The sequence below is a fragment of the Macrosteles quadrilineatus genome, unplaced genomic scaffold, assembly GCF_028750875.1.
Source record: "Macrosteles quadrilineatus isolate MER2022 unplaced genomic scaffold, UCM_ALF_1.0 Scaffold_9__3_contigs__length_116548681, whole genome shotgun sequence".
NCBI classification, from domain to species: domain Eukaryota; kingdom Metazoa; phylum Arthropoda; class Insecta; order Hemiptera; family Cicadellidae; genus Macrosteles; species Macrosteles quadrilineatus.
Window position 1 is genome coordinate 1,230,631 of NW_026542602.1, and position 17,375 is coordinate 1,248,005.

General features: G+C 34.6%; 2 protein-coding genes across 2 annotated transcripts; one reads left to right on the plus strand and one right to left on the minus strand.

Moving 5' to 3' along the window:
- The first annotated feature begins 5,944 nt into the window (after positions 1–5,944).
- LOC129002229 (polycystic kidney disease 2-like 2 protein) lies at positions 5,945–7,238 on the plus strand. Its single transcript, XM_054429880.1, has one exon. It carries the CDS (start codon positions 5,945–5,947, stop codon positions 7,199–7,201), a length of 1,257 nt encoding a protein of 418 aa, XP_054285855.1. The 3' UTR covers positions 7,202–7,238.
- A 2,520-nt stretch (positions 7,239–9,758) lies between these two features.
- On the minus strand, positions 9,759–16,183 carry LOC129003085 (epimerase family protein SDR39U1-like). The gene is made up of 6 exons (XM_054431309.1): positions 15,912–16,183; positions 14,572–14,678; positions 12,932–13,139; positions 11,310–11,456; positions 10,381–10,571; positions 9,759–10,067 (listed from the first exon to the last, which is right to left on the minus strand). Exons 1-6 carry the CDS (start codon positions 16,030–16,032, stop codon positions 9,828–9,830), a joined length of 1,014 nt encoding a protein of 337 aa, XP_054287284.1. The 5' UTR covers positions 16,033–16,183; the 3' UTR covers positions 9,759–9,827.
- Between the last annotated feature and the right edge of the window lie 1,192 nt (positions 16,184–17,375).

Here is a 17,375-nt window from a genome sequence, read left to right on the forward strand (position 1 = left end):
TTTAAAATACTCTGAGGACGTAAATTTAAAGAATTTCAAGTGCAGTATTAAATTAATTAACTTGTAAGTAGTTTGTGCAATATTTTTTTATACATTGATTTTAAAAGTATTTTTTCTTTTTAATGTATTATGAGTTTGAACCTTTTTTGCTGCTTTATTTTAAAATTAACAGTTAAATTTTGACTTATCCTTGTGTTTTAACAGACTTTTATTAAGTTTTGTCTTTCTTCTTGAATCTCCTTATCCATCCAATTCATAAATCCACGTTTTGTGCACACTAAAAATATCTTTAGGGCAGTCTAACATGAAACATTTTTATGTTTTTTTATTTGCTTTTATTCCAAAGAATTTCCTCTTAGCATTGATTTATTAACACTTAGAAATTTTTTTGTTATCAATAAAATATAGATAAAAGTATGACCACTGGTGAGTGTTACATTGTAATTTCTTTTTCTTTTTATCTATTTCCCGAAACACTATTTTTTTAAACTTTGGGCACACATAAATAAAAAATATAGAGGTAATTATTAGTAAGTAAAAACAAATATGATTTTAATTTTAAAAGAGTTCAGTTTTAGGTAAACCAATAAATAACATAACTTAACTAAAAAATATATTTATTATTAAAAATTTGTTTGGATCCTTTAAAAATAAATACTGTTTCACTTTTTGAATTTGATAATATTCAATATTTATATTTTTATGTTTATTCACATGAAATACGTATTCTGTGCTATGTGAAAAGTTGGAAAGAAATTTCTTTTTCAAAAAATTGTGTTTATTCTACTTATATGAATTTCTAAGAACAATATTATATTATCTACTCAACTGACTTCACGTTTAACATTAATTTATATACTGTATAACGATGCAAAACTATGTTCATGAACCAATGTATATACTGGACAATAAAGATATCTTTAACAAACAACTTTTAACCGTTACAAAAACCTATGCTAAGACCAAAACATTAAATAAGATAATTGTTGTATGATATAAAAGCATCATAAAATGAAAATTATAAAGACATTTCTAAAAAAACTTCACTTTCTTTGAAAGAAAAGTTCCATCTTAGTCTGAGTTTTAAATAGTACAAATCATATGTTCAATATGAAAACAGCTTGATCTATTGTTTATTTATTTACAAAAGCAAAAGAACAAAATTAGCAATTGATAAACTATATTTTAATTTATTGGTCCAAGCTAAGGTAATGTTAGTGTTTTCTCCTATTTTGTGTGTTTGAGCTTAAGAACAAAAAAAGTTGAACTTCACCAATTAATGTTTGCAGATTGCAAATCTATTAACCTTGTATTACCTACTAACAATGAGACAGATTTTCATCTCTGCTGAATTTTGTGTATTGTAAAAATGAGAAAAAGTGATAGCAAGTTAAACAAAACTACTATTTTAGTTATTTCATTGATTATTTGCTTTAAAAGTTCTTCTTCATTCGACCATGACATTTTACCAAGTAATAAACACGATCACTCTAGTTCTTCTGGTTACAATTGCAACATCACTACCCACATAACAAACTGCAGTCCTTACAAAATTTCAATGCCAAAATTTACTCGTTACAGGTATGTGGAGTTTTTAGGTTCTATTTTCATGAGTAATTGTGACTTGAAAACGAGCCCTGTAGAAAAACTGCAAATGACATGGCAACTTTTAAAACTTCAAGAAAACAAAATGAATGTGTTAAACACTTTGTATGACAAACGATCATATTTAATCGAACAAGATTCTGTTGACTACGGTGTTTATAAACTAAGACTGTCGGTCAGTGTTATTTTCCAAGATACGCACGTGCTAACTAAAACCAGTGAAAGTGAAGGTTATTTTGAAATAGTCAATATCAGAACTCAAACACTTATCTACGGTGGCTATTTACGGTCAGTCTATTACCAGTACGATGTACTTTACCAAGTCTCGACTTTCTTAGCTCCAGGAAGACTAGGAGATGGTAACACTGAGCATGTAGCTTACTTGTGGCAATGTCGGGACCAAGAACGATTTTGCCAAGAGTACTACACTGATAAAACAAGTAGAGTAATCGAAGGTCCATTTGCTTTAAGGAAGGGCGTGTTTTTTTCAAATAACAGTTTTAGAATCGTAAAAGCCTTTTGGTTCGATCTCTCGACTATGATCACGGTCATTCACGATACACACAAAACGTACCAGCGTCAAATCGAGTCACAAATGCTTTATATTACGGATATTCCTGGGGTTAACATTGGAATTAGTTGTTTGTTGAACTGTGGTGGCCGTGTATTCAGAACCAATCCACAAGAAATATTACATCTGGAAGCAAAATACAACGAATCGATAATTGAAACTTTGCCGAAACTTGAAACAAAATTGGAATGGCTTTATCAGGCTGAGCTCGACCACAAGCCAAATTTAGTTCCGACGGAAGCTAAATCTGATGACACTGCGACCAAAGAAACAGAGTTGAGAATTAAAAGAGGCTACTTGAAACCGAATACCTCTTACTTGTTTACAGTGAACTGGATATTCAATGGTTCTGCATTACAACAAGCGACCATCAAGATATTTACAAGTTCACTGCCTACGAATATTCTATGCACAACGAGTCTCGACAAAAATGATACTGAAGGATTTAAGTTTTACAGTATCTCCTGCACTCGCAATAACGATGCTCACGATGTGACTTCGGGGATGGTTGAGTTTTATAATAAGGACAAAGGGGACAAAAATGGTAGACATTTAGGATTTAGCCATACTGGAGTTATGAAAAATGTGTTATTCACAAGGGATAGACTCTTGGTGAGTGTTACAAACCTGTTTGGGACCTCCTTAAATAATATAGAAGTAAAATCTCAGCTAGAAGATTCAGGTAGTATAAAGGTTGTTGAATCCGAGTTAGAGTTTGAACATCAAATGGACTTGATATTCGGTCATCAAGGTGTATTCTATCATGAAGGTGATGGTATTTTTCGTATAAATTTAATATCTGCTTTCTGTGACCTGTTATCAAGCTCAAAATCTTTTTCCACACGATTTAAATTCAATCAAATCCATGCAATGCTCAATAAGTTGAATTCAGAATCAGTTACTTCTATTTCGGAGGCTATAATGCTTAACAATGTTTTATCTAATTTTGTCCAAGTTATACGTAACACAAAGCCTATTAGCCACTTCACAAGTGAAAGTCTTTATTTGATAACTAATTTGATGTGGACTATATCATCAATTGTCGAAAAAACTGTAACTTTCTCAAGTAGAGCTTCTTGTTTGACAACAAGTGAGAGGATATACAATTTAACTGATTCTTTACTTCAATACTCAAATTTTATCTTAGAGAGCAAAGAAAACTATAATTTGCTTGATTCCAACAACAGGAATAATCTGAAGAAAAGCATAAATAACGTTATTTTAACGCTACAAGATATACTTGATTCAATTGTAATACATCAGGCTTACGCAATTAATGATTTTAATATGGAGTCAGATCACATCAATTTTAAAGTTAAGCTATTGACAAACAGAGACTTTGAACTTAATAAAATATTCAGAGGCAATACTTCAATTTTGACTTTTTCACCATCCCCTAAAGCACATATGAATATCATTTCTTTTCAAATCAACCCGTTTTGGTGGAGCAATGGCTACAAAATAAATACCGATGTAAAAATTATTTATCTTTCAGAAAGCATTGATGAAACTATTGAAAGTTATTTTCCCGATAAAAAAATACCCTTTGAGTTGAAAATCCACGATCTCAAGCAATTCAATATTTCTGGTAAAGTTACGCAACCAAATAGCCTAGATGGGTCTGAAATAAACGATCAAAAAATTGCAACTCACAAAATTGGATCTGAAGCAAATTCTTTGACATTTATTAATTTTACATACATACAGAATGACACTGGGTTGAGGATTGGTATTCTACAAGGCTTGAGACCAGATTTTGAATATATGACTGGACCAGAGTCAAAACGGATCACAACAAACTCATCCATCATCAAATTCAGGATGGATGATTACGAAAAAGGAGAGTTTTTCTACATCGGTATTCTTCCAGAGAAAAATGTTAATGCAAATGAGACGGTTCATTACAATTTTACACTGTTTAGCACTGCTTGCAGGATCTGGAGGTATGATATTTGGACTTCCAGTCGGTGTTACATGGGACAAAAATCGAGTGAAGATTTGTTGATATGTGACTGTCCATTCACGAGTGAGATTGTTGGAGGACACGTTCACATACCCAATCATCAGTTCATCCCGTTTTTCGATTTTCCTCTTTCCATTTCTGAAAAGAAGTACCCTCTGGTAATCGTTGTTTTAGTCATCATTGTTGCCATCTATTTGATGTTACTCCTCTGGGTAAGAAGATTGGACAGAAGAGACAGACAGTTGATTAACATAGTTGTATTGGAAGACAACGATCCTGGAGATTCCTTCGCTTATCTCGTCGGAGTGTTCACAGGAGCAAGGATAGGAGCCGGAACCACATCCAACATCGGATTCAAACTGATCGGGGATAAAGGATTCAGTAAGCATCACATTTTGAATACCCTTCATCGCCCGATATTCAAGTGCAACTCGGAAAACTGGTTCCTCCTGTTCACTCTTCGTCATCTAGGAACGTTGACAGACATTTCAGTGTGGACCGATCACTCTGGCCGAAAGCCCAACTGGTACTGTAGTAAGATACTTGTTTTTGATATGTGTACTTACGAAAATGAATTTTTCTTTGTTGAATCGTGGTTTGGAACGAATACTCAAGAGTTTTGTCTTTCGAAATTTCAAGAATCCGCAACTTACAGTGAAACTAACAAATTTAGTAGATTATTGTCCGAGAATGTCCTGTATGGCTTCAGGGAGGCTCACTATTGGGCTAGTGTGTTTCTGAAGCACCCTCGCAGCCCAGTGACCAGAACCGAGCGGCTGACAGTGGTTGTTTGTGGGCTGCTCGTCAACACACTGGTGTGTGTTTTGCTTTACTACCCTCCTTCTCCCGAATCTATTGATTTCACTGTTTTCAACACAGTCAGAGACACAGTAACCATCGGAATGATCGGGAGTTTGTCAGAATGTGTTGTTTCCTTGGTCTTGATGCACCTCTTATACACCTGTTACTCAGTAACGGACGGTCCTCCCAACTTTTACACAGACAGATATTGCTGTGACATATATCACTTAGACCGAAAAATCAGCTTTTACAAGAGACCCCCTAAGTGGGTTTCATTCATCCAAACGTATGTAACTGATCACATCGGTACAATAAAGGCTCTCCCTTTACAAAGTATAAGAAATGCTCTTATCGGCATTGAAATAAAAGAGAAGCGGTTAAAAATAATCCTATTCCTGTGTGTCACAATAATGATTATATGCAGTCTTTTCATCATTACACTCAGTATACAATATAACGAAATCAAGACCATTCTGCTGTATGTAAGCATAGTTACATCTATTATTCTAACCAACATGATTATTTTACCGATCAAAATATTTATCACATCGATTTTATTAAGTTGTGCCAAGTCACGTTATTACGAGTTGATGACTTTTAGCATCGAGTTGAGGAGGATTTTATACGGGCTTAAACAAAAAAAAACAAAAATTTACAAAGATTATCTCACCAGGCAAAGGAGTCTCGACATGTATCGTCTTCCGTCAGACTTCAAGTTGAAAAGGTTAGCGGCTGAAAATGAAAAGTTTGTTAATGTACTAGCGACAATGTACATTATCAGTTCCTTTACATTCTTATTCGTCATTCTTTGGCTAATCCAGTTGTTCAATATTAAACTATTTTTCTTGGTTAACATGCAGGCTCTTTGTCGTGAATTCGGAACAAAAAATTTATGCGAAATCGTATTTCGTTATGATTTGGATAATATCGTTCAAATTTGGGATAGCCTGCCAGACAAAATCTTTCCCCTGCTGTACACCCAGAAATGGTACAACAAAGATAACATGTCACTGTCACAGGAGATATTTCACGAGACCGGGTGGCTGAAGAGTGGAAATTCTCGTCTGATCGGAGTCCCTCGCTTGAGACAGATTCGTGTAAAGCATGACCTGAGCAACCAATGCAAAGTACCAGAGATAATGCAAAACATATCTAGAGGATGTCACATGACACTGACGGAGGAGACAGAAGATCGACGGGACTACGGGACTGGGTGGAGCAACAACAGTCTCTACGATGTTGAATTGTTTGATTCATCACCTTGGGAGTACACAGCACCCTCGTGGGGGGGAAACTACATTGAAGGACCATCAGGGTATGAGTACCACAGCGGTGGTTACGTCGCCACCTTGCACCGAGACCTCATCAAAACTAAGGCCAGTTTGTCGAGCTTGTACGATACTAACTGGTTTGACGGGAACACGAGAGCACTAATAGTAGACTTCACATTGTACAATGTCAATAACGATGTGTTCACACTAACTACTATCGTAACAGAAATTCTTACAGTCGGCAGCGTGAAGGTCGAGTACTTTTTTAGTTCGACGAGGTTTTCTAACTTCCAAAAACCGATAGTACTGTTCGGTTTGACATTTCTCATCTTCTTTCTCCAGTTTGGTTTTTCCATAAACATAACGGGATTTAAAAGATTTTTAAGTAACTTTTGGAACATTTGTGACGCTTTGATTCTGATGGTATTCGTGTCGAGTACGTTGGTGTATTTCCGCTGGTTGCTGATAGTGTCCGACGGTAAAGACAAACTCTCCAAACAAGGGAAAGACGTTTATTTCTCACTCGCAGAGTACTTAAACTTCACAGGGGAAATTAGAGACGTAATAGGACTTTTGTTTTGCCTGATGTTGTTCAGACTGTTGAGAGTCGTTCGATTCAATGAAGACATTAAGGGTTATGTTTACGATTTGTGGGCATCAAGAACAGAAGTTATTTTTGCATGTTGGGCCACAGTGATATTCATGTTTGTCCAATTCAGACTCATCATGTTCCTCATCACTACACCGCAGGCGTACAGTGTCAAAGATGTTCTCATTTTCAAGTCTCAATTCAAAAGCATGGTGAGATACACGTACAATCAAATGACTGGAAAAGTGTTGGCTTACACTCTCAATTTCACCTCTCAGCTTGGAATCTTTACATTCATGCTTTCACAACATCATCACTTCAAGGAAGCTCAAGGAAAAACACGAGCCAAACAGAACGAGCGGAGAACGAGAAGAGCAGAAATACTTGGCCATTTAGTGTAAAATACAGACTAAAATTTCAGTGCAGCATAAAACTAGAACATGGATAGTTTTGTTTACATTATGTAAATTTCTTTGTTTCAGATGTAAATAGACAGAGTAAACATTATTCAATCAGATGATCTAATATTTTGTTCAATATATAGGTAAAGGTACTTGCATGTTTAGTTTTAAATGTAGGGAATTGAGTTTTGCTTATAAATTCTGCTATAAAATAAGTTTAATAATTTAGAGAAAACTTATTTTCTGGCTGAAGCAATTTTCAAAATTAAAATTGAAAAACAAAAACAATTAAAAGTACATGAGTATTGTCAGCTGTTTCAAAAGTCAAAAAAAATATTTTTGCCATAATAGCCTAAGTCAAATTGTTTTGTTTATAAGAAATCATGCAATGTATAACATGGTTGCAACATATAAAATGCAAATATATTTTAGTCACTAGAGGTAACATTAAAACTCATTGTTCAGATAATTTGTGTATGAGTAACAAACTTTTAGGACACATAACACTAGATGTTATGGAAGGGAACTGAAATGAAAATGTTGTCATAAAAAATGCCAACTCATAATCATTTAATCAGGTTTTAAAAAGTAATTACGATTACTCCGCTAACACCCATGATCACAGTCTGGTACAAAAGCATCAGACCAAGCTACAAAAATAGATGCATGTCAGCTTTAACTTTTTGATTGATTGATTCCTTTGGCCTGTCAACCTTCACCCAAACTGCAGAATCTGTCTAGGGGAGCGAGCTGGTATAGTGGTTAGATTGTGGGACTTATGTCCCTGAGGTCCCGGGTTCAAATCCTGCCAAATTTCCAATGGATATTATATAATTTATAATGCCGCAACCCCTATGTCTAGCCTGAAGCAATGTGAAAAACAATCACTCTCCAGTTGCTTCTTGTTTGCCTTGGATTTAGATCTTCCCACGAGTAAAACTCCTGAATAAAATATCAATATTTTCACAAATTTCAGCCTCTGAACCATTTTCATACCAAAAAAGAACAAAATACCCGGATAAGTGGCAGGTGATCCTAGTTTTGGCTAAACACTGGTTTTGAACCCTGAGGTTAGTTTTTACTTTCTCCCCCTATACCATAGTATATGGAGAAAGTATTGTTTTCATCAAAATTTTCGATTTTGAGTGGATATATTCGTTTTGGGTCCCCCTGGACCCAAAAAGGTGGTTTTCGAAGTGATGTCTGTGTGTGTGTGTGTGTGTGTCTGGATGTGTACAGAGCTAGAGACTACACCTGTGGTCCGATTTCGATGAAATTTGGTATGTAGGTTCTAATCCATGGTATCTCCAGGCGTTTTTTTTTTAATTTTTTTGAAATTTTGATTTTTAATGGGGATTTTCCCATAAAAAACTGGAAAAATCGGATTTTCTCAAAAATGGCCAAAACGATTTTGATAAAAATTTAGTATGTTGTAGCCCTTAAAATTCTGGATAAAATGGTACAAATCCCATTTCTGTAAAAATTATGGTTCAAAAGTTATGGTAAATTATGTTATTTTCCCATAAAATAACAAAAAGTAGGATTTTAGACAAAAATCCGGTTTTGATTTAACATAGTATGTTATGGTCCTTACAATTTTGATAGTTTTTTTCATTTTTTTAGAAATTTTTATTTTTAATGGGGATTTCCCCATAAAACCCCATAAAATAACGGAAAAATAGCATTTTCCAAAAAATGGCCTGAACAATTTTGATAAAAATTTAGTATGTTATAGTCCTTTATATTCTGAACAAAATGGTACAAATCCCATTTCTGTAAAAATTACGGTTAAAAAGTTATTGTAAATTATGTTAATTTCCCATAAAATAACGGAAAATCGGATTTTCCCAAAATTGGCTCGAACAATTTTGATAAAAATTTAGTATGTTATAGTCCTTTATATTCTGAACAAAATGGTACAAATCCCATTTCTGTAAAAATTATGGTTCAAAAGTTATTGTAAATTATGTTATTTTCTCATAAAATAACAGAAAAATCAGATTTTCTCAAAAATGGCCCAAACGATTTTGATAAAAATTTAGTATGTAGTCCTTTAAATTCTGAACAAAATTGTACAAATCCCATTTTCGTATATTTACACTAACCGCTTACACATGATAAAGGTTGTTGACAAACTTATGGGAGAAATTATGTGTTAGAATGCTAACCGTTTATTTAGTTAAAAATTTAACTATTGAATCCTTATTACACTTGGCATGGTTTTTATGACAAATTTTCTCACCCAATTTTGTTGTATTCAATAGGCTATGTGAAGGAAGGCCTACAATAGGACGAAATATCAATATACTCGTTTACTGTTATGTGATCTTTGAATCTCCCAAAAAACATCTTATAAAATGCTAATAGTCAAACACAAAATCTAACTCTAATTTTATATGTATATACTATGATACAATTTGTCCCTTAAAAACCCCTAGGCTACATTACTTTCCCCAAAAAACTATCCTGACAGAGCTCTTAATATTTTACTTTTCATCGAACAATTACTAAGTAACATACAATGATAAGGCTGATAAAATATGAGAGACAACAAAACTTTTCACAATAATAATATATTTACAAAACATCGCTATAAAATGCACCTTATGACTAGAATTCATCATCGCTAAAAGGGTGTTTTGTAAAATAACCGAGCCACTTGGGTACATGCACTAATAATGTCCGGGTACTTGTACTGGAACTTGTAATCCAACACTCTCTTCGGAACTACTTTCTGTCCCTGAGTCATGATCTTGGCTCGTTCTTCACCAAACATTGTGTTGACGATGAATTCCGGCAGTGGAATTAAAGATGGCCTCCACATCGCTTGGGCAAAGGCTGTCGTAAACTCTTGATTGGTGACAATCTGAAAAACATTCACTGTTGAATACTTGTTAGGTTAGATAAAGAATCAATACATTTGGCTTATTGTTTAGAAACAGTGAAAAGCTATTGTTAAGACTTATATGTACAAGAATCCCTCATTCATAAAGCAATCGTCTGGATAAAATGGAATATTTGTTACATAAATAAATACATTGCTTTGAAATAACATTGAAATAATTTACTTTGTCTTCATAGGTCGTTGATGACGTTTATTCACAAAAACCTCTTGTATCATTAGGGCAGTATTCAATGCGTTCAAAAATTACATCTAACAAATATCTCAGTAGACTTACCATAGGTGCAACACCATTTAAGACGCCTGTGACTTTTTCGTTCTCTATGGCAAAGAGTAGAAGATTGCACATGTCCTCAATATGTATCCATGGCATGTACTGAGTTCCGCTGGCTACAGGCCCTCCCACACCCATGAAGAACGGGAGAAACAGCTGTTGTATCATCCCTCCACTGCGGCCGAGAACCACACCTAAAACGATAAACCGTTTTTTCATGTTTCACGGTTTTAAAGTAGGCTCTAGTTCTGAACAGTTTACACATTACTTTAGGTTAGGTCAAGAGGATCGTGGCATTATCACATAGATGAAATCCATTGGTGATTAGCGGTATTTGAACAGAGGACTTTCGAGACCAGCTCTCTCTAAAACCCAGACTTAAATATCAGTCTCTGGTACATTACAAGGACTAATATATATTTATTTCTTGGCTATTGCATTGCAATGAGGATTTTTCATTTCAAATTTATGAAATAGGAGTTAAACTCGTGCAAACTTTTTATTGTTGCACGTGCTTTTTAAACTTTAACAGGAGCTTAAGATTAAACAGCTGGGATAGAGCTAGATGCATTAAGAGAAAGACACCTCCGGTCTCTTGGGTGGAAACATCAAGACAAAGATGGCTCGGACAAAAAGGAGAAATCATTCCAAGGAATATTCATGCAATAGCAGTAGAGGAAGGATAGAGGAAGACTTAGAAGCAGAAGGTTAAATGAGACAAACAGCAATGTGAAGAGAAGAGAAGGGAAATGAGAGAATTTGAAGGAAGAGAATCTATCGAGTTTGAAAAGAAATAAATAGACTTAGTAATTGTCCACACACAGGAGTAACCAGGTAGGAGGAAGATATATATATTTATAAAACTTGACACTGAAGTATAGATCAATATTTGCTTGGGTTTCATCCACAAGACATTCTAGTTTTGTACATACCTGATCTGACAATGACTCTTCTAACATCAGTGTCAGGCATCAGTGAAGCCTCTTCCCACTTCTGTGCCAAATCGGACAAGAAGTCAAACGGAGGACCAAGCGTCGAGTCTTCATCGTAGTCTACAGTAGCGTCGGGCTTATAAATACCTGCATCAAAACTACTGTGAGAAATCGAAAGGGATTAGTCAGTCAATGTTATGTTTTGTGTATAATGAGGATTAAGTGTAAAAGTTCAGTAATAGCAATTATATACCTATTGACGAAGGGACGTAACTGGGCAAGTTTCAAACCAAATATGGGTAAATGATGAGGGTGGAATGGAGTCAGAACCTTATTGGAAATGGAGGGATGGAGTAAGACATTGTGTACCTTTCTGAATCAGAATGAGAGAAGATACTTAAAACATTCTTTGTATCATTTTGAATTGTAGAAAAAGAGGATAGCAGCTAGCTTACCTTGAAAGTGTAGGTAGGCCATAGAACATGTAGAAAATACACTGTGCACACAATATTTCGTCCCTCAGCTGCTCTCATCCTTTTTCTACAATTCAAAATCCTGGCCTAGAGCCTTTCCTTGAACAAAACTATTCTTTGTGTCATGTTAGTCTCTTCATTTTTTATAAAGATCAGTCACTACACAATTAGCGTACATGATGAAGTAGCCACAGAGATTCTAGTATTTAAGTAAAAATTGTATGAGGAAAGTAATGCCCTTCGTTAGTGCCCACTGAGAATTCCTATGGAGTTAAAACCAGGAGTCAATTTTGAGAGCCTCTATGAAATTTCTGTGAGAAGACAATTAACAGCCTTCTACATATTGTTTGTATGTGTAGCCCAGCAAAAAAGATCTATTGTGAATCTTGTGATATTATGGAGAGAACGAGAAGGAAGGTTGTGTGCCTTGTACGTCTTGGACGATGCGGAAGGTGTTCAATTTCCCAGCACATCCACAACACTTGGGTTTGGACCGCTTTCTCTAAAAAAGTTTAAGTACTTCCTCGTTTGATTCATCATGTAAAAATTTAACCGACGTATATTTAAAAAAAAATTAGGGTTATCGAACAAGCACAAAGTAAATCTCATGGTTTATAAAGGATCTGGGATTGTATGAGGGAAGAGATCCTGCAATGAGACTTAACTAGAGGTCGTCCAGTGGTCGAAACTCGACCAAAGATTTGTAATGTACAGACTTCTCTATTTTCAGTATTTTCACCCCATACTGTAAATAAAACATGTGATTGGAGTTTCTTCAATTTGTTTTGATTTTCTGTTTATATTTTGTTGTTATTTCGTCACCAGCATAGAAACCCATAAAGCCCATGTTAATTTTTTTCAAATTTCAAATTAATTTTTTGTGCTTATTTCTGAGCCTATTTTAATTTTTAAAGGGATTCTGCACACCTACGGAAAAATATCTTTCTAACAGTATGCGAAGATTTTTCCTGCGATGCACATGAGCTGAGAAAAAAGGTTTTAAAGAAACATGCTTGCCTATTAATATATAGATAGAAGATAAGCTGACCAGCTGTGTTTTGCAATTCCATAATCAAGCTTGGCTCTCAGTAAAAAAAGGTAAAGTATTTTATTGTATCTATTGCATTACAGATTCTCGAGAAGACTTACCTACACCAGATATGCAAACAAACACTTTAGGTTTTGTCTGCGCTTTGACGATTGCCTGCGCCAGATTGTGCGTCGTGTTTACTCTACTGTTGAAGACGTTCTGCTTGAAGCCTGGAGTCCATCGTTGCAGCGGATCCAAGATATTCTGGCCGGAAAGGTTCACAACTGCGGTTACGCCTTGTGGAAGACCATTCGACTGAATATCAAACTGAAAATCATCGAGTGATAAATATTATCAATCTAACAATTTGACTGTTTAATTCAAATAGTTTAGTTTAAATTACCTAACTGGCCATCGTTTATCCAGTTTTTATCACTACCTATATCATGTTCATGGTAGCCTGTAGTGTTACAGTGGTAGTGTACCTATGTATTTTTATGTATCAATCCTGGAGGTAAAAAAGAGATGTTGTTATTTTTCCCCAGAATATTATGGCTTCTTGGTATTATAAAGATTTTTGATGCAGTGAACAGATAAGTAAGATTGACATCTATTTGTTGAAGATTTTACACAAAATAGGTACAGACTTAAGCAATATTAATAAAGTTGCTGGTTTTTGTCGTCATGCCTCTGTTATTTCTTATCCAATGTGAGATTCTTGGTGTTGAAATAAACTTTGGGTCATTAGGCTCCGACTTATCATGGTCAATTGTTGTTTTATTAAAATAGACTCATCCATTAGCATTGACTTTTAGGCCTCGGCCTAGTTCTTAATCTATTTTTTTTTATCTGATATCGTAGGCCTACCATCTTTTAATCAGCTGGGTAAATATTTAGTCTCTACAAAGTCACTCCCAAAGAGTGGAAAATCGGATACACACTAAACATCTGTTATACAAAGTCAACTCCTGAATTCATTTAGCTCGATTACAATTGCAGATGGTGGCATCTAGGCTGGCTAGGTAAAATCTCCATTGGGCCTTCACACAGGTTTTTATTTAATTAGACTGGCCACCAGACTGCAATCCATATAAATCCCAAAGTAACCATGAACTTTTAAGAAAACTACAAGTCACGCCCTCATAAACCATATACCATATACTTAAAATGTTCGTCATGACGAGAAACCTTGCGCAAAACTATCCATTATTTCATAAATTGCCCTTTAAGGTCGTAATTCCTTTCCAAAGGGAACTTTCCATATACCTAATGTTAAAAATACCTCAGCTGTACTTATTTGTATGTTATTCTTTCAATTTAGGCTACCTTTTTAAAATCAGGTGTGATTATTTGTTTCTATTACTGTACCTCTTCTGTTTTGTTTATGAATTAATTTAGTTACTTATGAATTTAAACGGGGTGAAGCCTGTCCGGGTAACAGCTAGTATTCACTAAATATTGATTTACTCATTCAGTACTATAGCCTACCTTACTTGTAACCAGCTCAATAGAAACAAGCAGGATTTTACAGTTAGAAATGCTCACAACGTAAAGCCATACCACATTAGGTTTTATGTTAGGTGTCAGGGTTTACTAATTATATCTATATTTGGCCATTTATTTAAATACTGTATAAGTTTTATGTAAACTCCCCTGTTACTCAATGGCAATATAAATTGCTAACACACTGTCTAATAGAGGGTTAGCAATTATTTCATAGAGATAATTTAAATTAGGTTAAGAGAGAAAACAAACTTACCCATGTTAACCTTTGAGGTCCAGGTACTCGGGATATAATCGTTACTTCATATCCTTTTGATTTTAAAAGATAAGTAAATGCACTTCCTATGAATCCTGTACCACCTCCTACAAAGTTAAAAAATAAATTATTGAGTACACTCCGTAAACAAATTATTAGGCAAAGTTAAAAATACAGTCAGTGCTTGGTCGTGTTGATTGTAATAGTAAATTAACTCAAAATTATTGCAGGGTTGGTCTTTAAAACATGTTAAGCATTTGGTCAGTTTAACTAAGTTTATGTACACACAGTTTACATCCTGATGTCATGTGTGAGTTAGCCTATTATTTGACAAAACTGTACAGGTTCTACAGATTTTCAAGCAGACCAAAGACTTATAAAAATGCTTCTACTTTGTGCCAATTTAGACTGCGCAAGAACCTCAGTTAATCGCATAATTTGCAAAGTTATGTTACCAGGACCGGGAAATTTCCCTGTGGATTGATTGTTTTCTTCCTATATTGTACTCTTCTCCTATTTTTACTACAAATAAAGAAGGTAGCACTCTTTATCCTTCATATTGGGAATATTTATTTTTATCATTTGTTATTGTTGATGGTAGGTTTGTTGTTATTGTTTCATATTTTTTTATTTATTGTTGTTGTTTGAAATTATTATTTATTTGTATACCTTTTGTTATTTTGTCAGTTTTTGTTTTGTTTGGCTAGGTTTGGCATTGTTACTGTTGTTTGTTGTTAGATCATTATATATTGTTCATTTTATTTCTAATATTAAGCACAAAAATTGTTATTATCAATTTAAGTCATCCTGAGTTTATTGTTTTGTTTTGTATGCTGTAAAATGGAGATATCCGTTGAAATAAATAATTAAATAAATATTCAAATTGTGTCAACAAAGCAGCTACAGTACTCATGTTCTGATGTCCAATCTATTGAAACTGACAGAGCCTTTTGGGACTTGTGAGAATGTGGTTCTAAAAATAAACGGTAGATTATCCATAGTGGCATATCGGTGTCAACCATATCGTCAGTCGGAGGTTGATGCCAGACGTATTTAACCCTTATAGGCCTACTGAAGAGGTATCCTCAGTGGCTAGGGCGGTGAGACCAAAACCAAAGAAACCAAAACTGTGGATTCTAATGACACTGGCTGTGGGCTTCCTATTGAGAATGAAGATTTTTAATGAGGCTAACTTTGATGGTTAGCCTTACAAGCTAGGTAATTTCATTCAAATGGTAGGTTATTAGCACATTTTAAATAAATTTAAGATTAAGTGGTGAATTAATTAGCTTCGTTGTAAAATAGCCACAAAAAATAAATTGAACTGTAATCAATTTTACCTAGTAAAACATGACCAGGAGATGAATTTGTTGCCATTGTCCTACAGCTTGAAACACTGAAGTGATATGAAATACAAAGTCCATGGGTAACATTTCCAACTAGTGACAGTAGTTTTGCCATTACAATTTAAATAAAGACACACCAAAGCTTCAAAATGTCACCGTTCAAAGCATTTTCAATACAATAAAAAGTTATATTAGGTATGATTTAATTTAAAATAAAATTATACGGTTTATGTAAGCTAGAAGAAAGAGGGTAAGAAAATAGTGACACCTAGAGCAGACGACAAAACACAAACTTCTTGTGTAGCACCTTCGAAAAAAGCTGATAGTTTATAGTGTGTATCCAGACTCTCAGATATATTATGAGAAGTAGTGCCATTGATTTTATTCACTCAATGGTATCGCCAGCGCAGTGTGGAGAAGTTAAAGGTGGCCGTGGGGGGGGTGTGGATACTGAAGTCAGTATTATCACATTATACCTAGAATGTTTATTCGTCATACAAACTTTACAAGAATGTGATTTTCACATATAAACATGTAAAATGTAAAAAAAATACTTTACTAACTAATAATACCTTATGCTAAATTTCTTTGTTTTTTTATCAATACATAAAACCTAAAGCTACATTTTTATAAAATCGTCTAGGAAATAAGGACACAAGCACAAGAGGATGAGATAAGATTTTAATTTTCCGTTAAAGGATACATATTTTCTTCAGTTTTAATTTGTTCTGGGAGGTTATTGTAGATTTTCCTGCCCTTGTACCATGGCGCTCCTTCATACAGAGTGCTGTTCAGGAGACATTTTAGATTTTCATTTATGTTTACACCAAGGAATTTAGTATTTGTAGAAGATTTTATGGAATCGCCTGATTTAGTTTGTTGTGGGTTATGGAAATGAAGATGAGTTCTGGAACAGTTTGGATGTAGCCTAGGTAGTCCGGTTTGGTGCAAACCAAGCTATCATGGAATCTAAATCTCTAGATGCATTAGCTGCAAAGAATATAAGGTGCTTTTTTTTGTTGTATCATCGTCATCAGCGATTTGAATAATTTTGGAAGAAAGTGACAAAGACAAGTCATTGATGTAGAGGATAAACAGAAGAGGCCCTAATGTAGATCCCTGCGGAACACCATGGGTTACTGAGCTCCATTCAGAAAAATGTTTGACACCGGATTTATCTTTGATGACAAACCTGCCGATCTGTAGGTGATGTAAGAATGTAACTAGAAAACCTGGAAAAAGATGAACCAGGTATCCTATACAATCTCAATTTCTCCAAGGGAATGTCATGCCTGACACAACCAAAGGCCTTAGACAGGTGTGGTACATTTAAGGGTGCTATTTTTGCTTCGGCGATCGAGTCTGCTACAGAAACCTGGGACTAAAATGTATTAATATTATATTACAGCATAGAGCAAATATTACAGTTAGGTAATATTAAAAGAGCTTCACGATAAA

Coding starts and splice junctions, on each gene's coding strand:
- LOC129002229 (XM_054429880.1), top strand. CDS start 5,945: ATGTCACTGTCACAGGAGATATTTCACGAGACCGGGTGGCTGAAGAGT.
- LOC129003085 (XM_054431309.1), bottom strand. CDS start 16,032: ATGGCAAAACTACTGTCACTAGTTGGAAATGTTACCCATGGACTTTGT. Junction 14,679..15,911: donor TCCTGGTCATGTTTTACTAG/GTAAAATTGATT, acceptor TTAACTTTGTAG/GAGGTGGTACAGGATTCATA. Junction 13,140..14,571: donor GACCTCAAAGGTTAACATGG/GTAAGTTTGTTT, acceptor GATGATTTTCAG/TTTGATATTCAGTCGAATGG.